The sequence below is a fragment of the Phaeoacremonium minimum genome (genome assembly GCF_000392275.1).
Source record: "Phaeoacremonium minimum UCRPA7 unplaced genomic scaffold PA7_03_scaffold_610, whole genome shotgun sequence".
Classification (NCBI taxonomy): Eukaryota; Fungi; Ascomycota; class Sordariomycetes; order Togniniales; family Togniniaceae; genus Phaeoacremonium; species Phaeoacremonium minimum.
The window spans coordinates 271,832-296,954 of NW_006921512.1; the positions used below are offsets into that span (position 1 = coordinate 271,832).

At 50.9% G+C, this 25,123-nt stretch overlaps 4 protein-coding genes across 4 annotated transcripts; all 4 read left to right on the forward strand.

Moving 5' to 3' along the window:
- Positions 1–616: 616 nt before the first annotated feature.
- On the forward strand, positions 617–2,427 carry UCRPA7_8803 (putative amino-acid permease inda1 protein; the record flags this gene model as incomplete). The annotated part of the gene is made up of 2 exons (XM_007921313.1): positions 617–2,101; positions 2,164–2,427. The coding sequence occupies 2 exons, from the start codon at positions 617–619 to the stop codon at positions 2,425–2,427; spliced, it is 1,749 nt and encodes a 582-aa protein (XP_007919504.1).
- A 14,570-nt stretch (positions 2,428–16,997) lies between these two features.
- On the forward strand, positions 16,998–20,480 carry UCRPA7_8804 (putative sit4 phosphatase-associated protein; the record flags this gene model as incomplete). Its single annotated transcript, XM_007921314.1, has 2 exons — positions 16,998–17,666; positions 17,742–20,480. 2 exons carry the CDS (start codon positions 16,998–17,000, stop codon positions 20,478–20,480), a joined length of 3,408 nt encoding a protein of 1,135 aa, XP_007919505.1.
- Positions 20,481–20,989: 509 nt separating this feature from the next.
- UCRPA7_8805 (hypothetical protein) lies at positions 20,990–21,844 on the forward strand (the record flags this gene model as incomplete). The annotated part of the gene is made up of 1 exon (XM_007921315.1): positions 20,990–21,844. One exon carries the CDS (start codon positions 20,990–20,992, stop codon positions 21,842–21,844), a length of 855 nt encoding a protein of 284 aa, XP_007919506.1.
- A 1,042-nt stretch (positions 21,845–22,886) lies between these two features.
- Positions 22,887–24,388, forward strand: UCRPA7_8806 (putative alpha beta hydrolase fold protein; the record flags this gene model as incomplete). Its single annotated transcript, XM_007921316.1, has 2 exons — positions 22,887–22,906; positions 23,449–24,388. The coding sequence occupies 2 exons, from the start codon at positions 22,887–22,889 to the stop codon at positions 24,386–24,388; spliced, it is 960 nt and encodes a 319-aa protein (XP_007919507.1).
- Between the last annotated feature and the right edge of the window lie 735 nt (positions 24,389–25,123).

Sequence of the window (25,123 nt, forward strand, 5' to 3'; positions counted from 1 at the left end):
CATTTGGATGGGCAGCAGTGAGAACGGAGGCGTGACGGTGTGTGGGACCGACTAACCTGACTGACGAATTGACGGACACGGCAAGGTCGTTTCCCAGGTGTGAGGAGAAGGAAGGAACGAATGAAGCAGCCAGTACATGAACCAGGAAGTACCTGCCTTACCTCGGGAGAAGGCAAGCAGAGGAAAGGAAGGCAGGTGCCTCTCACTCTTCTTCTCAGTCTCCCTCTAAGTCGCAGCTTCCCTTCCCATGCATAAATACCTTGCCGTCCCCCCTCGAGCAAGAACGTCGTCATTTCCCCCCCTGTCCTCACTCATCCACCATCTTCTCCTCCTTCAAGTTGATCGTCATCTCCCTGACTGTGTGGTGGCCGTCTTTTCTTCTTCCATATCTGCCATCCCACCTGTCGCGTTTCCTGAACGGAACGTGTAAAGAGGTTAGCTCCACCTCATCCTCATCGAGAGCTTGTAAAGCTCTCTCACCTTGTTCTACATCTCGTTTTCTTCAAGTATCGGTATGCTCAGCTTCATTGTGATCCATGTTTACCGTCCTCGCTGCGAATCAAGAACTAACCTTAGCTTACAGGTCGCTTGAGTACGACAGTTCACACAGCTCATCATGTCTTCCAATGAGGAGAAGGGCGTGGCGTCCCCACAGCCAGTTCACTCCCAAAACAATGGCCAGACACTGCCCGAGTATGGCAATGGCCACGAAAAGGTTGGCGCTATCCCTGACCGGCCGCGCGAGGAGGACTGGATGACGCGCAACGGCCTCAATCTGCGCTCCTTCCAGAAGCGCGACTACGGCAAGGGAATTGTTGAGCTCGACCGGTCCATGAAGTCCCGCCATTTGCACATGATCGCCATTGGCGGTTCAATCGGTGCTGGATTCTTCGTCGGCTCTGGCGCTGCTCTTAGCAAAGGCGGACCTGGCTCTCTGTTGATCGACTTCCTCATCATTGGCATCATGATGTTCAACGTCGTTTATGCCCTCGGCGAACTGGCCGTCATGTACCCCGTCTCTGGTGGTTTCTACACGTACTCGACCCGTTTCATTGATCCCTCCTGGGGTTTCGCCATGGGTTGGAACTATGTCATGCAGTGGGCCGTCGTGCTGCCGCTTGAACTGACTGTGTGTGGCTTGACAGTTCAGTACTGGAACCCAGACATCAGTGTCGGCGTATGGATAACTGTCTTCTTGGTCTTTATCGTCATTATCAACATCTTTGGCACTCTTGGGTACGCTGAAGAAGAGTTCTGGTCCTCCATTCTCAAGCTCTCTGCTACCGTCATATTCATGATTATCGCTTTGGTGCTTGTTTGCGGCGGCGGTCCCAGCTCCGGCCAATACGACCACTATTGGGGCGCACGCCTCTGGTACGACCCAGGCGCTTTCAAAAATGGTTTCAAGGGGTTCTGCTCTGTCTTCGTCACTGCTGCTTTCGCATTCAGCGGAACTGAGCTAGTTGGTCTGGCCGCTGCTGAGGCACACAATCCTGTGAAAAGCTTGCCCGGTGCTATAAAGCAGGTGTTCTGGCGAATCACCCTCTTCTACATTCTCGGGCTGTTCTTCGTCGGCCTGCTCATCAGCTGTGACGACGACAACTTGCTCGGCGCTAACCCCTACGCTGACGTAAATGCGTCGCCGTTTGTGCTCGTCGGCAAGTATGCTGGATTGAAAGGCTTCGATTCCTTCATGAATGTTATCATCCTTGTTTCCGTCGTCTCCATTGGCGTGTCCTCCGTGTACGGTGGCTCTCGTACGCTCACCGCTCTCGCCCAGCAGGGTTACGCACCCAAGATTTTCACCTATGTCGATCGCTCTGGCCGACCCCTATTCAGTGTCGCCATCATCTTGCTCTTCGGATGTTTGGCCTATGTGAACCTGGATGCCGAGGGCCCGACTGTCTTCGATTGGCTCCAAGCGTTGTCTGGTCTGGCAGCGCTGTTCACCTGGGGCTCTATTTGTCTCGCCCATATCCGATTCCGCAAGGCTTGGGCATACCATGGCCACACCGTGGACGAGATCCCATTCAAAGCAATCGGCGGTGTTTGGGGCTCATGGCTTGGACTTGCCCTTAATATCATAGTTCTAGCTGCTCAGGTTAGTTTGATGTCGTTTTCCAGACGGCATGTGACTGAAACCATGCTAATCTTTCTCCTTAGTTTTATACAGCTATCGCCCCACCAAACCAAGGAAGCGAGCTCAATGATGCTCAGGGCTTCTTCAAGTCATACCTAGCTCTTCCGGTCGTCATCGTCTTTTGGATTGGTGGCTGGCTGTGGAAACGCGCTGGGTGGCTAAGGACCCATCAAATCGACGTCGATTCAGGCCGCCGTGAGCTTGATTGGGATGCAATCAATGCCTACCGCGCCGAACTGGCTGCGATGTCAGCTGGAAAACGTTTGTTCCATACCGTCTTCATTTAAAAAGTTTGCATTGCAGGGTACAATATCACATGTAGATATACCGGTAGAGAATGATGGAATGGATACGCATGAAATGGGAGTCTTGATTTGCATTAACACGATTCCCCCACATCGATCCGTCATTTGAAATGGGTAAATACATTTGATACCATGATGGACGCGAATTTGATCCTTTCTAAACTCATATCACAAGGCTTTTGTTTGTGTTGTGTTCTCTTCTGACCCAGTGCTACTGACATTAAGTCACTATGCTGTATCGACGAGCCTTCGCGACGAGGATCGGCAACGTTTAATATCGTGTCTGTTGTGACCCCGAGCGTCATCATGCCCATTTTCCAAGGAAGCTCATCAAGGCCATGCCCGCGATAAGAGCGCTCATCCCGAACATTGTTCGGAGTGGACTCGCATTGGTCATCTCCCCTCCCAGCATCCAATCATGAGCCCACATCTCTACGACACCAACCCAAACAAGAACTCCAGCGGACAGAGCATCGAGCGTTCCGATTGCCACAATGGTTGAAGGATCATTGCCGTTGAACTGCTGCAGAACACCAATCCCAATAGCCATTCCCAGAGGCGTCACAAGTGCGAACGCAGTGGCCAGGAGAAGTTTCGTCCGCAGAGAAACAGCCGAGACAGGTGGCTTTGTTTCTCTACCTTCAGAGTCTAGGGTCGTGACCTGGGTATTGTCTGAGGCTCCTGATATAGGATCGTGCCCATGGCCATGCACCAGCAAAGGCACAGTCCCGCCGCGGCCGAGCGCAGCAATGCGTGTACCTAGGGCAACGCCTTCGAACATCTGGTGAAATACGATGACTGCAAACAATGTGAGGAAAAATCCATCTCCGGACACAACCAATGTTAAGCCAATGACTTTCAAGAAGTTAGCAAGTCTCAGTCGTCTGAATGGAGGGCGATTAGCCTACTCAATGAATGAAAGATAATGCCGGCTTCAAGAACCGAAATATTCACCATCTCGGTCGATCCGAGCGACCGCGGCGCTGCGGACGCCTCGATGTTTGCGGCTTTCTTGCTAGCATGCCATCGCATAAACCTATGGCCTGCAAACTCGACCAAGAACGAGAGGAACAACCCTGCCATTAATATAGCAGTCGATGTACCCTCGAATGCAAGCTCGCCCAAGCATTCGTTCTCGAACATAAGTGTTGCATGGGTCAAGAGCTAAGATAAATGAGCTTTTTGTTGATTGAATTGACGATAAGGTTTCTACTCACATGCACAAATGCTGTCGAAATAATGACTCCGGTTCCAAATTGCTTGAGTATCGAAAAGAAGATATTTCTTGGCGGGACGAATGACGCAAGAAGGATTGGGCCAAACACTCCTGGAACAACAAGTTAAACATGGGCTCTATTGTGAGAGATACAGGGAGGAATCTTACCTATGGCGCTTGTTACGAGTATAGCAAAGAGAAGCCCGACCCGAAGGCGGATATTGTAGTCTCGGTCAACCCGCTCGCAGCTCCTCTCGGTTTCTTCCTCCGTTGAACTGCCGCCGACGCAATGCCTGTTGGGGATTAGCAAGATTTCATAATGAAATAAGTTATCTAGGTTGACTTACTCAACGCCGGCATGAAAATGGCAGTTCTCCTCAACAGGTTCTTCAGCTTCTCCGTCGTCCTCCGACGAGTCTTCTGTGGCAAGTGTGATTTCCACGTCATCGCCACTCGGCGAGAGGCAGTATCTATGGATCACGCAAGATGTCAACTGTTATGTTGTTGCAATGGGCTTCTTTTCAATATCTTACGTATCAGAACCATGCTCATGGCAGCCAGTGAATGACGGGGGAAGGTCGGTCGTCGCGGTCACGGTTGTGTGGATGTAGTACTCTGTTGCGCCAGCCATACAGAACCTGCGGTAATGTATTAGCAATTGTTCCGGAGTATTCCAGATGCGGAGATTCTTACATAGATGAGCCGTGCATGTGGCACTCGGAAACTGCCGTGAGGCTTGTCGTGGAGGTCGGAGCCGTCGTACTCGTGATATGACTTGTACTCTCGACTGCAGGCAGAATCTCAACTTCGCCTGTCGACGCCATACACCACCTAGAAACCACGTCAATTGTTTGTAAGAGGCCGATGATAAAGGTCCTTACGTCTCACTACCGTGATTATGGCAGTCCGTATATGACGATGGCAAGGCAGTAGCGCCTGTTGGGGTACCCGAAACGCGAAATTCGGTGGCTCCTACCATGCAATACCTTTCATTGAAAATCAGTGGGACTCTGGAGCCTGTATATTAATACCATTTGACTTACTGAACAGTACCATGAAGGTGACAATCAGAAACCGCCGTGATCTCGGCGTTCGCCGCAGTCGTTGTGCTAATGGGAGTTTGTGATATCTGTCGACGGACTACTGTTCGCTCTGCAGAACAGAACAGGCCATGATGAATCACCACAAATAGAGTCAAGAGCATTATCGCCGTCAAGTTTGGTAGTGGTCGAGCCATAATTATACAGCTAGTTACCCTGATACCCCGAGTCGAAAGAGATTTGGGTGAGACGCTGTCCGCCTAAGTCGAGAGCACAACACTATGTATAAGGCCTCTGAATGCAGTCAGATTGATGTCTGGTATGAGCTGACGGAAAACCGTTGAACCACAGATTATACTTGAAGTGGCCGAAAGGGTGCTTTGCTAGCACGTTGAGAAATGCGTCCACACCACTACTAAATCGGCAATCGGCAACTTTTGTCCATAAAATGAAAAGAACTTCGTGAACGTACGTCTACTTGCGCCCAACTTTCGTAGTGATTGTCGGCCTTTGAGGCAGACGGGAAAGGTTGTGGGAACTGATCCTACAGAGGGTGCTACGATGAATCAAGATCCTCGATGGCACGTTGTGCTCCGAGGAAAATCTCTCAAGCTCCATTGCCATTCGGAATTCTCAATATGCCAAGACACCGAGTGTCATGCCAAGTTCAGTAGCAAGGTGCTTCTGCATGTTCAATGAACACTACATAACAGAAAACAGGAAGAGCCAAGCATTAATTCTCCAGAAGTTGAGTGAGGAGATCTGTTCCACAACCAATTGACAAAGCTGGATATGTGAAGTAGAACCTTGATGGCTATAGCCAAGACGAGTTCTCAACTCGTCTCCGCAGCCAAGACTCGATGTTGTGCAAATTTTGGCTCTATAACCAACTGACTCGGTTGTGCCCAGACGCTATGCTCCACTGAGTCTCTATAATCTATAAGCGCTCTGCCTTTGCGTGGCTTGATGATCGATCACAAGTCAAAAATACAGTCAGTGATTCTGACGAGGAAGAGGAGGCTCAGATTATCATCCTTTTTCGAAATGGTTTCTTGGCGAACCATCCAGGTGTCTACAGTACAGGTTGGCAGACTAGTAGAACCAATTCTACAAGGTCTCTTAAGTTGACACACGGCCAACTATTGGGGTGGCATCCGACCCTCATATAAATGTGCAGAGGCTGTTGCGATCTTCGCTTTCTCCAATACTCCTTTCATTTTTTCAAGTGATTTCAACTTTGTTGAGTGCATACCTTGCGTCAAGTCACCATTGACTTACCAAAGTTTGCATTTTCATCAATATTCATTCGTTCCATCTACATCAAAATGAGATACATTAGCTACGCATTCGCTTTACTAAGCGCCACACGTCTTGCAACTGCACAGACACTGGCTCCCTCTCCTACTGAATCTGTTGGTTGCGAACCACATGGTGACCATTGGTGAGCATATGCCAGAGTAGTAAGCTCCGATGGTATCATTGGCTCAGTTTTCTAACAAGATATAACTTATAAGGCATTGTGATGGTCCAAGAGAAACCTCTACGACGATCTGGACCGAGGCTATTTCCACCACGTCTTCTGCTCCCATAGCAGTCACGACAGCCGATGACCATGACCACGATCACGATGAAGACCATACCGATGAGCCAGGCACGGCTACCTTGGCACCGAGCCCAACTGAATCTGTAGGATGTGAGCCACATGGGGATCACTGGCACTGTGATGGACCTGCGTCGGCTATCTCAACATCTATTGCCGTCACTTTGACGACCACCACTACCCCGGCTGTTGGGACTATTTCGGCTGCTAGCTCGAGCTCAAGTGTATTCACAGCCGCCGCCGCCGTTTTCACTCGTGGTGTTGAAGCATATGGTCTTGCAGGTCTCGCTGCCCTTGCTGCGGTGGCCATTTAATCACATGCGACACCGAGAATTCCATCAATGTATAAGGCACACTTTGTTCATACCAACATAGTGCGATGCTGAACACGCAATACACATCATGGACTTTGGCAAACAACTATCCTACATTTCTCTTTGTTTAATTATGTAGAGGCTTTGCAGTCACGTTAGTGAACACTTTAAAACAATAACCATTCCAAAGCGAAACACTTTGAATCGCTTCACATGTACTTTAAAGGATAATACAAACTTTTATAGACAGAGAGCGTATCTCCAGATCAACCATCTAGAAACCTTAGTGATTATAAATGCTGGCAACTCCGTTATCAATGATTGCTAGTACCATAATAATTAAGCGATATGATAGCCAAGTTTTGACTTTCGGCCGCACTATATACTGGTCAAGGAGGCCTACAGCTAGCTGTCTAGCACAATCGTTGCCATCTGGTGCACTCTAGAAGCAAAAGGAGCGTCCTGTACAGGCACGTTCGTCAGATATACTCAGATGCGTGGGCCATTATCAGCATATTGATGCTCCTCAAAGTCCAACTTTCTGTGCTATCCAGAACTGCGCATTATAAGCATTCTTTGTCAATGCTCTCTCGTTAAATCCATAGATAGCCTCTTTCCCTCGAATTTGTTTTCCTGGAAATGTTAAATCGCCGCATATAGGCGGACTTTCCAAAAATTTGAAGCTTAAGGTTTCCGAAATAACAATGATCTCCTCAAGAGACAATTGTACAAAGGGCGCACTTCCATACAGAAGTGGGCCGAAATTTATCCAATGCCCTCCAGGTTTGAGTAACATATAAATGGCGTTTAAATAGCTCATCAAGTTGCGAGCTGTGTCAATGAAGAAGTATGTAAGAACAATGTCGTAGGTGCCACCATGTTCTCTCAGGATTGTCGTAAAGTCACCTTCAATGAGGAGGACAGAGGACACGTCGATTGCAACGTCAGGAAATAGAACCTGTCTAAGCATATCGCCTGTCGTCGCATGGTGAGACCAGCTATCGACGAAGGGGTAGAAGCTTCCAGAGTGGCGGCGGTGATGACTTTCAAGAAAACGGTAAGCGGCATTCATGTACATTGACCACTCATTCATCGTAACGTCAAACCCTGATAATTATAAGCCTCTCGCAATTATGTCACGATAGTAGATATTTGGAAGGCACAAACCTAGCTGGGCGATCTCATGACCAAGTCTACCAAGTCCTGCACCTGGAATAGCAATTCTTGGCTTTTCTTCATACGATAAACCGTGCGGTAAAAGGTTCAAGATGCTACTAAGAACACAGGAGAAGCCTGGATTGCGCTCATTCCCTCCTTCTTCGGTCCAATCGCGCACATAGTGTTTCAATGCCTGCCCGACACTGACTTTGTCAGCCACCATGCCAGCATTTTCAGTGTCCCGTATGAAAGTATTTAACTCGTCCTCCTCAATAGCATAGAATTCGAGGGCAGTTTCGACAATCTCGTGGCAAAGCTTGCTGTTCTTCTTCATCAACCTTTCGACGACGTCGAACTTTTTGGAATATTGCACCTCATTTTCTAGAATCTAGTCATAAAAGCGAGATTTAGTCTAGTCACACATCTCTTATGCTAGACAAATGCAATTGTCGCTCACGTATTACCTCGCTCCTAGTACTGCCGTTCGCATACCTTTTTGTGCGCACTGGAGACGTGCTTGTACAGCCCTCTCCAGCGGTCTAGCTCAGCCAGATTTCTTTCTTTGTATCGACGAAAACCATGGAGAGCCTGCAGTAATCGATAACGAGGATGGTGTTTATTCCAGATTCCGCTACTCTTATCCAAGCGCGCAAGGAGACGAATTTTTTCATCACGATGATTATACAGGGCAGCATATTCTGAATCAAGTTGCAATGTGATGACCGTTTTGTGTACTTTGTATGCTATTTGACTCTTTGCAATTTGGTGATGAGATGGTATCCTGTTGTCGGCTCTAATAGTATTATGACTGAGTTTTGCATATGCGAATGTCCATGATAAGAACAGTAAGAGTTTGAGGCAAAAGATCTGCATGATGAGAGAGGCAAATTGAACACTCTCTATGGCTGAGACAAGATTTTTTTTCATGAACGACGAGATTATCTTGAATAGGCCAGACTTCTGCTCCAAAACCCATCGCTATGTGAATCAACTTTATTTGAGTACCCTGATAGATGCCCAGCCTTGCCAAGGCACACCATAGCTCTAGGATTTAGCTTCCAACGCCTTTTGAAGCAAATAGAGGGTCAAGGCCGTCACATTTTCGTCAAGAGATTTTTAAACGGAAATCTCACACCAAGTACGTATGGCGAGGAGCAGCAGATCCATCAAATCGTTCCTCACATGGGCTGATGCTTTATGCCTATAACCTAAGCCCCAGAAAGCTGCGCTAGACAAACATCTTCAAGTAGACTAAGTAGAGTAAACTTTCCTTGCACTCACTAGCAGATATCTGCACCCTTGACATCCCTGCCGTACGATTTCTTCCATCGATCCACATAAACCGAGCCAATGTGAGCCTGGCCGCAGGCATTGTCCAAAATGCGATTTGCCTCGTCATATTCTTGTCTCCAACAGCGATTCGTGCCAGCAAAATTGCACATATATGCGATAGAGTTCCCCTGAGCCATGATGATTGCCATACTGGGTCCGTACATTTTGGCAGCATCGCACATCGTGTCAAATGAAGCTTGAATACTCGAGAACTCGCCGCTATCCAGATCGCCAGAGCCACAATGAGGCTGAGGGTTTTCCAGCGGAGGTGGGGTTTGTTGACGAGGAGTAACTCGGGATAGGTCAGCATTTGGACTGAATGTCATTTCTCTAGATATGGCATCATTGCGATCATTGAGTGGAATTATGTAAAGTCCATTCGAAAGCGACTCTGGAACAACAAATCCAACACATGATTTCGCAAACATAATGAGCAGACTGGCGACGACTAGTATCAACATTTTGGTAACTTAACAAACAGAGCGTAGTGGAGAGATGTATTGTATGGTCAAGCTCCAAATTTCGAGGATGTCCATCTTCTCATACATATATAGATTGACTGGTCCGCCGGACTTCTCTTTCTCGGCATCCATTGCTTGCCTCTTCCCCTAGCCCGTCTATTTCGGCGTTCGAAAAAGTAAAGTGACTTATTTTGCCTAGGTCTTGAGCCGCCTTTAACTGGTGGCTAAGTGATATGGAGCCGTCCAACCCAATCGACAAAGAAATAACCCTATTGGTCCAGTCCCAGATGCGGCCCGGGTCTCGACTATCTGGTTCTCTTACTGGTGCCTTTTGATGGCAAGAACTCTCAAATATTGGCGAGCAAAACATATGGAACCGTATAAATATTTCATAACATGAGAGCCTAACGAGGGTTTACTCAAACTACTAAGGTAGCATTAGTTATGCTCCTTATAAATTATAGCCGATGTCTAAAGCTTTTGCCCCGATAACTATTCTACTCAAGCTAGGAGAATGTTCATTGACCTCATACAAAGTATGTGGGTGTTGAGTCCCGATAGCCACTTGGTCCAATAGTGTTGAATCTCATTTCTTGAAGACGCCTCAAGCTCCCCTTTGACCTCTACACCCAATCGTCACACTCTGTGATCTATTGACATCCTTTAGCTACGCTGGGGGAGGCTGCAGATCATGCCGCTAAATGGGCCAAGCTTTGTGGGGGATGACACCACAAGCTCAGGAACGCCACTGATGGAGGAGGTGGGGTGCAGACATTGAGACCAATAAATGGCGAAAGACTTATCAATGTGCGACATAAGCATTCGCCATATCAGAAGGTCGAACATTTCCTATGTAAAAGGAGCGGTCCCGCGAGTCAGAAATGTAGGTCATGGTGTTAACTTTCGAGATACTGTCTCTCCTATACTGAAGATTGTGCCACCTGAACGAAGTCTACGAAGTCCACCATGAAAGACAGCAACACGACTCAAGAGCGTCGTCGATCATTTGGGGTTGGTGGTGCTGGAAATATTCGTATGTCTTCACGGCCTTTTGCTTTGCTTAGTTCGCTTGTCCAACTGAACTGACATGCTCGTTCAATCAGGCACACGGGCAGAGGCGACTGTTAACAATATCCTTCCGCATGACCAGGGCCACCGTCGACGAAGCAGCGCGTGGAGTACAGCGTCATCTTCAAACAATTCTAGGAGATCGAGCATCATCGACAGCGTGAAGAGCTTCTTTGGTGGCAATAATCTGAAAGAGAAGCCTGAAGAAAAGTAGTTTTTCATGTCAAGAGGGCATGCTTAGGTTATGATCGTTGTCAACCCGATGTGTTATGGAAAAACTCTTGACAAGGTTGGACTCAGAAGCTTGTACAAAGTACTGTCTGATGGCCGAGTTTGGAGAACGATGGCCAACATTCGTTCACTCGTGTATTGATTGTTGGATAGTATTTACGAATTTCGGCATTTCTTGCCTTCCACAGCGATATAAGTCGAGTTATCGTAGGATTATTGTAGATGTCATATTTTCATCGAAGGCTTCCCCATCCATGACACCGTGGATGTAACACTCCCCAACTAGCTGGTAATGTTCTTTCGCGAGGTGCGCATCAGCTTTGTCATGGAGTCGAAGAACATGTGGAGTCTTGGAACCACGTAATAGGCAAATCTTGTCTCCTCTCTCTGACTTACCGGGGACGAGCCCGATATACCCGTTGTCGGTGATACACAGACGACGTCCGAAAGCGAACAATGGATACTGCACAAATGGGTGTCTTGTTAGAGGCGGGCCCAGTATGGAAGTAAAGCCGCTGTGGTGGCCGGGATGGGCATGAGAGAGGTCTGTTGACAGCATGTGCGAGTATCTGTTGTCTTCTGTGTCATTCAACTCGTAAACAATGCTCGCATCTTCGTATGCCTCAAGCCTATCCTGATCTGCATCATTAGAAGGATCCGGTCCTACTTCAAAGTCTCGGATCACAGTCTGCCATGAATTGATGAATGACTGGGAGGCAGGCCGCACTCGGGGGTCCATATCACCTACGAGTGTCCGCCAGAATGCTTGAACTGAAGTCTGGCCAGTGGGATATTCCATGCCGATATGCTTTTGGACCAACTCCAGAGCATCATGGAATTGGCGGAGCCCTTTTGGCGGGTGTCCCGAGAACTTTTGCGATAGGCGAGTGATTTGGTCAACAACTGTGCCAGGACACCTGAGTTCTGTCGTACGTTCTGTAAAATGAACGTTTGGCGTAGAGTCTCTAGTGGCTCGGTAGTTAAACCGCGCATGTGTATGGCTGAGAACACATGTCTCCAGCTTAGCAGTCCAGTCCGGAACCCAAGATGGGGATTCTTCTAATCGTCTGCTTTGGCCAACGCCTGCAAATCGTAGCGTACGGAAGGGGTCGCTGCCTTGAAGCAGAGACCGAGCAAGTGAGGAAAACACAGCATGAGTCTGTCCGGCTTCGTAGTTAGGGACAATATTGAGCTCTTCGCGGTCTGAGATCAAGCCGAGGAGAGCGTAGATTCTATCCACGTCCCATGAAGATTCAAACCTCAGGCATAGTTTCAATGTGTCTTCCAAGGGTAGCAACCGCTGCCTTTGGCTTGGCAGGATTACGCTGTGTCTCCCATACCATAATCTCAGATTTTCCATGACTAACGCATTGTCGATTCCAGGAAGATCAATTTGACGGAAGTCGGCATTCGCACCACGTATAAAATGAACGAAATTTCTGAGGCCATGGGATGAGATCACTGTCATGGCCCGGGCATACGTCTCCCAGAGGATAGGTTGACCGGAGTAGTATAGGATCACATTCCTAGATGCAACGATCTCTTGTACAATCCATATCCGGGTAAAGTAAGAGTTTGTGACGAGCTTTTCAAGGGCCTTCCAATACTCAACTGGGTGTTGGATGAAGAAGTTTGAAGGAGGCTCATCTGGAGCCACATGTTGGAGATACTTCGAGGAGTTGATCCGTCCAAGCATTAGACTGGCAAGGTATGACGATGACTTGTATCCTGTCCATAGGTCGATACATGACTTCCAGCTCATCTCGAAGACATTCCCGGGATCTCCGTCATCTCCGTTTACCCAGCCGACGACATAAGAGCAATTCTCGTAAATGAGGCGCATGAATTGGACCTGCGATGCCTTTTCTATGTCGTCGTCTTGATTGATACAAACCGAGTCAATCCAAACGCATTGGTATCGGAAAGGGGCTCTCAGAGCTCGGAGAATAGCGTGAACAGTTGGGAACACCTCAAAGGGTTTACCGTTGATGTAGATCAACACCTTCTTGCTTCGCGGCGGATCCCACCTATAAGAAATTCCGGTATAAGTTGGCCCAGCAAAGACGTCGCCTTCGAACGAGCCATATACCAACTCGCATTGTATCGGATTGCGGTTTGACAAGGCTGGCAGGATACGTAGAAGCCTGATAGTCGGCGAGGTGGGTAACACCTCATATTTGTAGCGATTAATGCCAATGTCGTCTCGAGTCTCGTGAAGTGGAAGCCTCGGTTTTTGACGGTGGTGATACGCGATGTAAATCTGAGGCCCAACGACAGAGACGAGGACCACTAAACATCCGAGGAGGATAATAACAGCCAGAACACTCTTGAATACGGAACCGAAGCACATGCTGAGAACAGTGAACGCCAAAGCGGTGATGATGAACCAAGTCAGTCCGTATACTTGACTCTGTAGAACGGGTGTGGCACCACCCCCATTCATTGAACGTTGCCGCAATGGGTGAATAAGAACGTTGGTGGTGAGATAGACAACGCATGCCACCGTTGGGCTATAGCCGAAATACCAAGCAATAAGGTTGATCCCTAGACCTTCCATCGCGGCTATCTTTGAACCCGAGAATGACAGGCCAAAGAACCACTGTGGCGCGTAGAGCCAGTATTGGGCTTTGTGAGAGAAGTAAAGCTGCACGGTTTGTAGCAAGAAGGCATGAATGACACCAAATCTTTCCTCAGGCAGACCTCGACTGGTGTCATCCGGCGCAAGTATCGAGCGAGGAACAAGAGCCAGAATCCAGAGGCCCACAGATTGTACCAAAGGAAGCAAGACTGAATTGACAGTAGGCGCATCGCCGGGTGGTGCTGTGTGGTTTGTTTGAACTTCTTCTGTGTAGCTGAAGTCTGATGAGTCCCTCTCCAGCCCTAGCTGTGAGACACGTCCAAGAGCGATGGTGGTTCCAACAAAGCATACTAAGGTGATGTAGTCTCGTGTCATGCAAGCGTCAATGAAGGAGCAGAAAGCCATAATTTCGTATGCGGACGCATCAAGCAGGGACATGATCACGGATACTGTTATCCACATGGAGAATGTTGGGCGGCTTGGTCGGACACGAGCAACGAAGAAGAGAAGATACAACACCCAAGTGGCATTGTCGCCAAGAAATCTTGCAGTGAGGAAGAAGATTATTGCAGTAAGAGCCGCTATGAGGGCTTCACCCACGAGGTCGGAGAGAGCAGTCATCGTTTAGGAAATGAGTGCATCATTCTTGAGAATCAGAGCATTGGTTGTCAGAGATTGAGGCCAACCAGCAGGTTGGCAAGATAGAGTTTCTCTCGAGTAGCTTGCGTGCTCAAATATGAGAATGTTTGTTCAGCCGCATCAACTCCTGAAGAGTTTCAACATGTCTGTTTGTGGCGTTGCCAAGACTTCATGTTACCTCCTTTCCAGAATCGACTAATTACGAGACATTCTCCCGTGTGATTTGGGAAGTGTGGCTTGCAGCTTTGAATAATAATGGCCACTCACCTGACGTGACAGCATGCTTTGCATACTTAGGTGAGATACCTATTGAATCCGGCATTGTCTAGAATCGTCCTTCATGTTGAAGCATGGAAATCGAGAATGTTTTACTCTATCGTTGCTTTCATGCATTGCCCATAATTATTCGCCAGATTTGAGTAGACAGGAGCCTTTTCTTCAGTTCAATAAGAGAGGAACACTTTGGGCCCAGCACATGGGAATCACGTGACCGAGCCCCTTTTCCAGGTGGTTGAGGAGCTTGGGCCGCTGGGCCGCTGGGCCGCTGGGCCGCAAGACTCTGCACGTGGCAAGCAAGGAGGGAGCGGCGCCTTGGGCTTCGGGCTTCGGCCTTCTTTGCTGCAAACAGAAAGACTGTGTCTGGGAGTGGGAGTGGGAGCGGGAAGGATCGACGCTACTCCAGTACCAAACGTGCCAATTTACCACGTTGCGCTGTTGCTTTGGTCGATGACGATGTTTTTGATTAGGTAGTAGAGTACCGGTAATGCGTTGCGTTGCGTTGAGGTCTGTTACTGTTCACTTCTTCCACCTGACGCGACGCCGGCCGACAGTCAATACGGTTCCATCACCAATGACGCTTCCAGTTATACGCAGTAGTTATAGATCCTTCGGGCGCCGGTACCGGGCATCGGCATCGATGCGGATGTCTTAGATGGGATACTCGAGTTGTCTCACCTTGGCTCAGGGCCCAAGTCTTCCACAAAGCCCGACATGAAAGAGAAGAGATGCTCATGAAGCTTCCATCACGGGGATCTTCCCACCACCACCAGGGGATGAGTGACAGAACATGAGCGCGTTGAAAATATCGTAGATACGGTAACATGAAGAGTCTACGGAGTAGGTAGTGTAGTCTCAGGCGTGCCGGTAGCCTTGCCTGTGGAGCTGGAGCTGGAGCTGGCCCTGGAGGATCTCCATAACCGTGCGTTGTGCCCTATCTGGTTGAATATTTAGTCTAGTTAGTTTTCTCGATGTTTTGCATGTTTTTTTTTCCCTTTGACTTCCCCATATCCGCAATGATCGGGATCTGGCCATGACTTACAGCGACACTCCTATAGTAGAGTAGAGTACCGGTAGTTATCAATCCAGCAGTACTTTGACGCTGATTCAACCATCTTGCTGAGAGACAGTGTACCGGTACTGTATGTCCCTCTACGCACGCGACGAGTTCGGCGGACATGGGATCTTGGTAGCTCTGACTTAAGACTAGCACATCCCAGCAAGTCATTAGCTAGACTACCATACCTACCTACTGTGTAGTTTGCCTACCTATTGCAGGGAAGCTTTGTCAATTCCGATATTTTATTGCTGTCTGCTGTCTGCTGTCTGCTGTCTGCTGTCTGTCTACTCTACTGCATAGCATAGTACATGCAATGTTAGACGCTGGGTTGTTGCTTTTCTGCCTGTCTCCTGTCTCTTCAGGTTAACCTTAGTCTACGTAGGTAGCTAATCCCGCGTGTCTGTCCATTGCGAAACTTCTGCCGCGTAGCTTACTGCGATAGGTAGTAGGAGCAGCCCAACCTGGACTGGAGTGCTGGGCCTGAAAAAAGCACCTAATTTTCTAATTTCTAAGTCTCTTCACCGGCATCCACAATCGCACACACACACGCCGCAAGAAACCTGGAAAAAGAGCTTCATGTGTCATGTCATTTGCAGCATCAGCATTAGCATCAGCATTAGTATTAGTAGGACGGAGGATCTGATGCTGATGCACCGAACTTTTACTTTTACTTTTACTTTTACTTGTCGCGTGCTCTAGTGCTCTACTCCCATGCAATTCTAGACTCTTGAGAGACTCTTGAGAGACTCTTGAGAGACTCTTGAGTTGCCTGTTGTCCACCTGCATTTTCTTCTTCTTCTTCTTCTTCTCTTCACAAGTGCACGGGACACGCGCCTGGTTACATCATCCGCCGACTGCACAATACAGTACCTGGCTCAGCCTGGGTACTGCATAGTACAGTAGGGTAACTTAGGTACATACCACGCAGTACAGTCCACGACATTCAGCTGATCGTTAGTTAACGTTAGGCCTGCCTGCCCTGCCCCCAGTGTCCACTCCACTCCACTCCCAGAGTCCAGTCCAGCCCAGTGCAGTGGCAGTTCACTCACTCACCAGTGCCCGACAAATCGACCGCCCGACAGACAAATCCATCCTACCTAATCCCAGAACGAACGAACAGACAGGCGACCGATTGATTGATTGATTGATTGAGATACCCATCACCTTCACCATAACAACACAACTTAGCAGCATATCGTATTCGATTCTATCATTCTATCATTCTATCATTCCTGCGTTTGGCATCTCTTTTTCGGTGCATTTTAGAAGAGCCCGCCTCCACCTCCACCGCCACGCCTCCCCCGAGCCTCGTCCGCGCGCGCGCGCCCTCCTGTCGAGCAGACATCGCGAAGGCGAAGGAAAGACCCTGCATCGCCGTTCATTTCGCAGTCCACGACGACGCACTGTTCCTTTCGAACTCTTGCCCGCCCTCAGAGCTCAGAGGGACGCATGCTTGAGCCTCAAACCGACAGCCACGCCCATCGACGCCCATCGACGCCCATCTCCCCTCTCTTCCCCTACCGTCTGGCGCCAGGTCTGCTGGCGCTGTGACGTAGGATCCCCTACCTAATCAGGCATCATGTTCTGGAGGTTTGGCGGCTATGCCAACATCTCGACCATCGACACCATCCTCGACAAGTCCGATTTCGAACTCGAAGAGCTGCTCGACGAGAGCGACCTGATACAGGAGCTCAAGCAACACAATGCAAAGCTCATCGACTACCTGAGAGAGGAGCCCGTCCTCGAGAGGTTGCTCGAGTACGTCGTCGCCCCAAGGCTCGAGGCCGTCGCGACCCCCGACCCCGACCGCGACGAAGACGATGACTCGGACAAGGGCAAGGGCCGCTCTCTGCCCTTCTCTCGCCCCAGAGCATCCTCGAGAGCCACCGAGGACGAAAACAGGGAAGAAGAGGCCGAGAAGAAGCGCAACCGCTACGCCTACGTGGCAGCAGAGATCCTGTCGTCAGACAACTGGTCAATCAGCGAGGCTCTCCTGGCAAGCAAGCCTCTGCTACGGAACTTCTGGGATTTCCTAAAGCGGCCCGCACCACTCGACCCCCTTCAAGCGAGCTACTTCACAAAGGTCAACGAGTCCTTGTTCGACCGTAAGACGGAGGAAATGATCGAGTTGCTCAAATCCATCGACAATGCTGTGCCCGACATGCTAAGACACGTCGACTGCCCTATGATCATGGACCTCTTGCTCAAGATCATCAGCCTCGAACGGACAGATAGTGGCCAAGGAATCGTTGAGGCAAGTTGACCCGACCCGTACATCGCGTTCCCTGAAGCGAAGCACCCATAGCTAACATGTCGTCTCTAGTGGCTGTTCACTCAAGAGGTGATGCCGACGCTCCTATCCTTCCTTGGACCCGAACATAGCTGGGCGACGCAGACCTCGGCCGGCGATTTCATGAAGGCCATCATAACCGTCTCAGCCAACGCTTCCCAAAACGAGCAGACCTGCATCGGACCCAACGAGCTGACGCGACAGCTCGTCTCAAAGCCCTGTGTTGAGCAACTCATCTCGTACATGCTGGGAGGCGGGAATGCCTTGACTGTTGGCGTGGGAATCGTCATCGAGGTCATCAGGAAGAACAATTCCGACTACGATCCTGATGTTGGCGCCGAAGCCACCTCCTTGCCGTCGAGCCGCGACCCCATCTACTTGGGCACACTGCTCCGCATGTTTGCCGACCACGTCCCCGACTTCATGAGCCTGATCATGAATGCACCCGCACAGAAGGAGCGCCTTGACTCGACATTCGGCGACAAGATTGAACCCCTCGGCTTTGACCGCTTCAAAACCTGCGAGTTGATGGCCGAGCTCTTGCACTGCAGTAATATGGGCCTATTGAACGAAGTCGGCTCGGAAGAATTGATCTCGGCTCGTGACACGGAACGGCAACGACTACGAGCCGAGGGTAGGCTGTCTCTTATGCGTGGCGAAGAGGTGCCTTCCTCGGCAGAAGACTTGACAATGCGCATATCGCACTCGTCTCCAGCGGACGAGGGCCGTCGCTTGGAGGTTACAAACGCATCAGATGATGACGGCTTCGAAGAGGTCAAGAACGATGCAGACATGGCCGAGGACACTTCCCACGAATTTGTCAAGGCGGAAGAGGAGATCGCGGCAAACCGCGGCCCGTCCTTCTTGGACAAGGACGAGGATGGCTTCGTCGACGAACCCCTGAGCTCTCCTCGCTTACACGTGAGAGACGACCCGATAGACGAAACGGCATTCGAGGATCCTGACCTTGTTGTCGCACCCTTATCACCCAGCAAAAAGCCAGCCGAGATGCACGAGGGTGGGCCCAAAGTTGAAGTTGAAGAGTCTACACAGAAGGTGGAGGCTCTCAGTATCGATGATCAGCCAGAACATGTACATGTGGAAGCTCGCGATAGTACCGCCGAGTCTGAGCAAAGCGAGGACTCGGATAACATTGTGTTCACTCCTACCGTTTCCTCCGTTGCCGGTTCCGAGCTTGGTCAACCTGGCACAACGGAGACCCCTGCGGCTGGGCTACCAACGTCTGCTGCAGCTCTGGAGGGACTTTTACCTCACCCTGACGATAAGCCAGCTCCTCTGTTCTCAGACAAGTCTGGATCATCCAAGTCTCAAACAGACGCCGGAGCAGCCGAGGCCACACCGATTGTTTCAAAAGATATAGAGCAAGGCGAAGTGGCAGAAACCCCAGCGCAACCTGGCGAGGAATCAATAGTAGTCGGACACGCACCAGAGGCTGACGCGCCCACACAAGCCGATGATTCTCAGATCACACCGGTCGTTGGGGATTACCTAAAGACTCAATTTGTAGAATATCGCGTGGTGCCTACGATCCTGTCCTTCTTCTTCAACTACCCCTGGAATAACTTCCTTCACAACGTGGTGTATGACATTGTCCAGCAGGTTTTCAATGGACCCATGGATCGTGGTTTCAACCCGACCCTTGCCATCTCGCTCTTCGAAGCAGCAGACATTACTAACCAGATCATCACCGGCCAAGCCGCGAGCGAGCAGTCTCAGAAGCAGAACAAGACTCGTATGGGGTACATGGGTCATCTGACTTTGATTGCGGAAGAGGTGGTCAAGTTCACCGAGCGTCACCCGCCAGAACTTCTTTCCGAGACTGTCTTGGACCGCGTCATGTCGCAGGACTGGATTAATTACGTCGAGGGCGCACTTGCGGAGACACGAGAGAGGGATAACGCCATTCTTGGAGGCGTGCGGCCAGAAGTCGCTCTCAGCAATAGAGCTGCAAGCTCAGGCCTCGCAGGCGTGGGCTTGTCCAGTCTGGGCTCTGCTCTAAGCCTGTCTGGCTCGAATCAAGGTTCCGGCTCGAATGCCCTAGCTGAAGCCGGCCTTAACGGGGGAATCAGTGACATGGGCGATAACGGGGGTGGAAATGGCATCGGTCCGTTTGCGATATCTACGGGCACCATGATGTCCGGCTTCGGCAGTAGCTCTGACGAGGATGAGGACGAAGAACAAGACAACGAAGAGGACGTTACAAACGAGGTTAGTTACCCTCTTTTCCGTATTTCGAGCAGCATCCACTCGCAGGACCGCATTAGAGGGCGGCTTCTGGAGAGGGGCATGGATGACGGCTATGGAGGCACGGAAGACCTTAGTGAGGTCGCGGATTTAATGGATGAGACGGATGACTATGGGGGCGATGAGTGGTATGACAATGATGACGATAGATTCAATGAGGACGGTGGAATGGCTTTGTCAAACGCTCTCCACGTCAGGCGCACTAGAGTCGCGCCGGATCCGCCTCAAGGTTACGGCGAGATGGAAGATGTCGAGATGGAGGATGTACAGTACGTCCAACAAGCGGAGGACGAGCCAGAAGTGGATCATATGGAGCATGTCCAGCAATTCCGGCAAACGGATCAGCCTCCCAGGTCAGATGAACTCCAAGGTCAGGTCAATGCGGAAACCGGCGCAATAAAGGCGTCTTCGGCTCAATCTGATCTTCAGGCGACCGGCGACCAGGACCAGCACGACCAACAGGGCGGCGGGACCATCTCGGATGACCCATCCCATGAGCGAACATAGTCAACTCCCTGGCCAACCAATGACGATGTTCACGACGGGAAAATTTCTGTACCACCACCAGTATGGAGCCCAGAACAGGCATCCAGGCAATGGATTAGAGGGGGAAGGATGGATTGGTTTAATGAGTTTTATGTGTAACCCCAGTCACCGCTGGACTATTGTACGAGATAGAGCTAGGTTCCAAAAGGCTGGGAAATGATGTTTCCCCTCTGTTTGGAATGGGGTGCTCTTTCTCATGCTTGGCGGAACAGGCTGGTTGTCGAAATGTTGAGTGTCATGTCATGTATGATGGATGTCTCCGGATGCGCCGAGCCAGCCCTGGATTACCAAACGACCCAACTGGATGGACATGATAGCACATTCCCCGCTGGCTACTCTCCTCCCTCGGGCGCCCTTCCCTTTCGTCTTCTTTTTGTCATCTTATCAACATAAGCCCGAAGTGTGCATGCACTGATTTGCCTTGACAGTTCCGCGCATATACAGACCCACTCAACGCATCCAACTCATCCATGAACCCACCGTCCATCCCGCCGCCACCACCTCCCCCACCGCCACTGAACATCCCACCTTCGCGAGCTCGCCTCCAGCTGGCCGCGCGCCTCGCCATGTCCAAGCGCAAAGCCGAGGAGCAGGAGAACGGCAACGGCGACGAGGACGAAGCGTCTCGAGGCGCGAGCAAAGGCGGCGGCGGCGGCCTCGGCAGCCTGCTGCAGTCCGCCCCTGTCGTCGAGAGACTGCGGAATCCGTTTGCGGATGACGAGGACGACGACGACGATGAGAGGCAGCACGGCGAGGACAACGACGGCGAGAACGGCTCGGGAGGCGGGAGCGGAGGCTGGAACCGCGGCTCCTGGTGGCGAGACGTCGTGCGGCGCAAACCGAAGGCGGGCGAGGACAAGGAGCGGTTCGGCGACGGGAGGGATGATTCTGACGAGGACGGAGGGAGCGGTACGAACAGCGAGGACGAGGAGTTTGGCGACTTCGCCATGCCGGAGGGCGAGGGCTCAAAGGAGAAATCCGGCGAGGGAGAGAGTCGTGGCGATAGGTCCAGTCTCGACGAGGACAGGGATCAGGTTCTGCTCAAACCACTGCCGGTGCATCCCCCGCCGGGAAGCGGCAAGTCGACGGCGTTCAGCAGTCTGTGGCCATTCGGCAACCAAGTCTTCAGCTCCAAGGACAAAGATAGGGGCGACGACAAGTCAGAAGGGGAAAAGGGGTCGGTTGAGAAAGGGGACGAGGCCGAGACCGTCGATGACCCGAATATTGTCAGCGAGGACGGCAAGAAGGTCGAGCGTGCGGTTGAGGCGCGGCGGCGCACGAGCATCGAGGATCCGGACGACGACGAGACGGAGATTGTTCTCTAGATACCGATACCAAGGAAGAGCAGGGAGAGTCTGCCTGTACGATGCAGGTTGCCACTACGCCGCATAAGACCGGATTGGATGGAACGGGTAGATAATGTAGACGGGGAAATAGATGGGCAGCGCGACGTAATGAAGGAAAGGCAAGGATCCAGGGACCGGGACCGATATTTGTCAAAGACCGACAGGTATGGGAATAGCCAGCCGGCCAGACCTGACCTGTATTTGTACTATAACACACTTTTTCTTGACTGTTTTATTTACATTGCATACGACGGCCGTTTCTTTTTTGACAGGCCCCTTTTGGAAAGTGCAGACCTCCCCGGACTGAGGGAAAGATGTCGATGTATAACGACACATAGGCGCATTTGGTGCTTGAAGTCTTGATTCGTATTTTTCATGTTCAAAAGCAGTAGAGGCCTTTAAAGCCAATCCTAGGGATCCTTCTTGTTGGAGTTCGCCCTTGGAGATGAGATAACTGAACTAACATTATTTTTAATATACTGCAGTAGGGTAGTAAGCCGGAGATGGTATTACTCCTAATTCTCGATGTTTCAATGTTTCAATGCTGCATATTGTGCATCGGACCGGGTTTAACCAGATGTGTTTGAATCGAGGGGCCGGCGTTGGACCGTGCTGATATGACGGTAGGTGGGATGCAACTGCTCCCGGCCAGAGCTTGAGCCATCAGCATACTCTCTAACCAGCATCTTCGCCCCTACAATGTCTATCCGTGCTCAATCAGTGCCCTTCTGCCTGAAGCTCCAGCGATCGTAGCTGAACTGGTGCAGTATGCGAAGCGATCCTTGTGCATGAAGTCCATGGGGCGCCGTTTCCATTCAAGCTCGACCGCCCAGCGCGCCACATGCCTGGGCATTCGAGCAGGCCGAGGTTGTCTCCGGATAAAGAGCTGAGACTGGCGACAGCACACGTGGACACTTGGAGGCCAGCATGATCTTCCGTCTGCTTGCGGCCTTGCTCGTTCTGGCCTACGTGACGATTTATCTAAAAGTGAGTTCCCACGAACTGAGACCCGGACGTGCCAATGTCGACGCCAGCCCGAAAGTGATTGACAACAAATAGCTAACTGCAATGCTACAGTTCATCTACTTCATCCGACCACCTCCTCAACTACGGACCTAGTATCCAGCTTCTACAGCTACGTTTTGCGATACACGATAATTCTCAACCTGTGCCCTGTGCCAGAGATGCCGACCAAGCTTTCGTTCGAAGTGGCGGACAAATGCACAGATGATGAGGGGCACAGGAGTCAAGAGCCCCCTTTATACAAGAAAGTCCGTCTTGGTTTATACGTCTACAGCCTACAGACTTTTGTAGCTACCTTAATATGGATCCGAAGCTGGGTGGAATGGCTCTTCCCGCCGCGGTGTCGTCCAGATATTGTTAAGACATATAATGGGATCCCACGTCTACCTGTCCGGTGAGCGCATACCTAGGATTGCCTGCAGATGTTATGCTCGAGCGTCTGGCAATCGACCCCGGGCTCAGCAATAGCATGTGTTCTAGGAGTGGACTTCATCGTACTAACTACCATCTACCGCTAGAGTCTTTCTCCCATCGAAACGGAACGACTCCTCGACGTCCAGTCCCTTGCCCACGCTCTTTACTATCCACGGCGGTGGATTCTGCCTTGGCGCGCCGCGCGACGATGACGAATGGAACCGCGCCTTCGCAGACAGATACGGTGTTCAGGTCGTTGCTCTCTCGTATACGAAGGCGCCGAGTGGCCCATTCCCAACTGCCCTCCACGATCTTGAAGCTCTCTACCTCGCTGTCGTCGCCGATGCCTCGATTCCGACCGACAACCGCACAGCACTGCTGGGCTTCAGCGCTGGAGGCAACCTAGCCCTGACGCTGTCCCAGTTACCTACAATACAAGAATGCACGGCCCCCCCACGAGCTGTCACGAGCGTGTATGGGTGTCTAGACCTAAGTCTACATTCAGGGGTCAAGACCGGCAGCAGACAATACAAACCTACTTTGTCGCCACCCAGGAACAGCCGCAAGGACGCGCTGCTCGACCTAGTGGCGGTCTTTGACTGGAGCTACATCCCATACGGCCAGGAGCTGCGCGACCCGTTGCTATCGCCCGCGTATGCGCCGCGATCCGCCCTCCCGCCGTATGTGTGTATTGTGGCGGCCGAGCTGGACATGCTGGCACATGAGTCGTGGCGCATGGCTTGCCGCCTTGCAAATGAGGAGCAGGCTGCCCGAGGACTCTCGCCGGCGCGCAGGCTCCCAGATGCGACGTCTACAGACAAGAACTTACGGCTTGTTGGGCGGGAACAGCCGGCGAAAAGCAAGGGCAAGCTGGAGACCAACAATGAGCGGTTTGGCTGGGAGGAGAGGTGGGATGGCAGCGGGATCAAGTGGCTGCTCGTTCCGGATGTGACCCACGGATTCGATAATGTTCACATTAGGGAGTTGATGGGCGGGAAGGAGAGCATTAGAGACGCTGAGGCCAAGACCGATGCGTACTGCAGGGTGGTGGCAGAGTGGTTGTTGGACGTTGTGTGGAAAACCTAACACGACTGCCGTTGTTTGTTGGGCGTTGAGATGGGTCACCGGGGGCGGATGTGAGTTACATCATCATAAGCGCTTTTCAATTTCCATCAATGGCCCCTCGACCAGCACGCGCGCGCTGCGCCCGTTCATCGATGATCCCCGGTGAGGAGACAGGGTTTTGCCGTCTGGAAGAGGTTGAAGGAACAGACAACGGCAACGATCAAGGGCTACTCTATGTCTATGAAAAGCAACAAACCCTGGTTGATGTGATGTGGAGTTGACATGTCATAACAGACTTTGCATTTACTCAGCTCATGTTTGCATTTTACGAGAAACGAAAGGCTTGATCGAGACCTCTTCATATTAGCTAGATAAGGGGCTGTCATGACAACGCCTCGCCAATTCAGGAAGCTGTTTGGGATGTCGCTTCAATCACAGAGGGCCATTTACTACTCTTTGATTCTATTCAAAGAGAAAGTCGATGAAGTTTACACAGCGATCGTCTATTGCTGCGCCGCTACCCGGCAGTCGGAAGCCAAGTCGCGGTGGTGTTCACCCCACGGCTTCCCCGTCAAGAGTTGATGATCAGCCATCCAAGGCGGGGAATGGTGGTAACGATGGTTACCCGTTCAACTATTCAGGGAGACGTGACTTCAAATGAAACTTGAGATGACAAGTGTCCTTAGGGGCTGCAGCGTTCGCATCTCGCGCCAACAAGGTCGGATGTCGCATTTCTGGTTGGCATTCAGTTCTAGA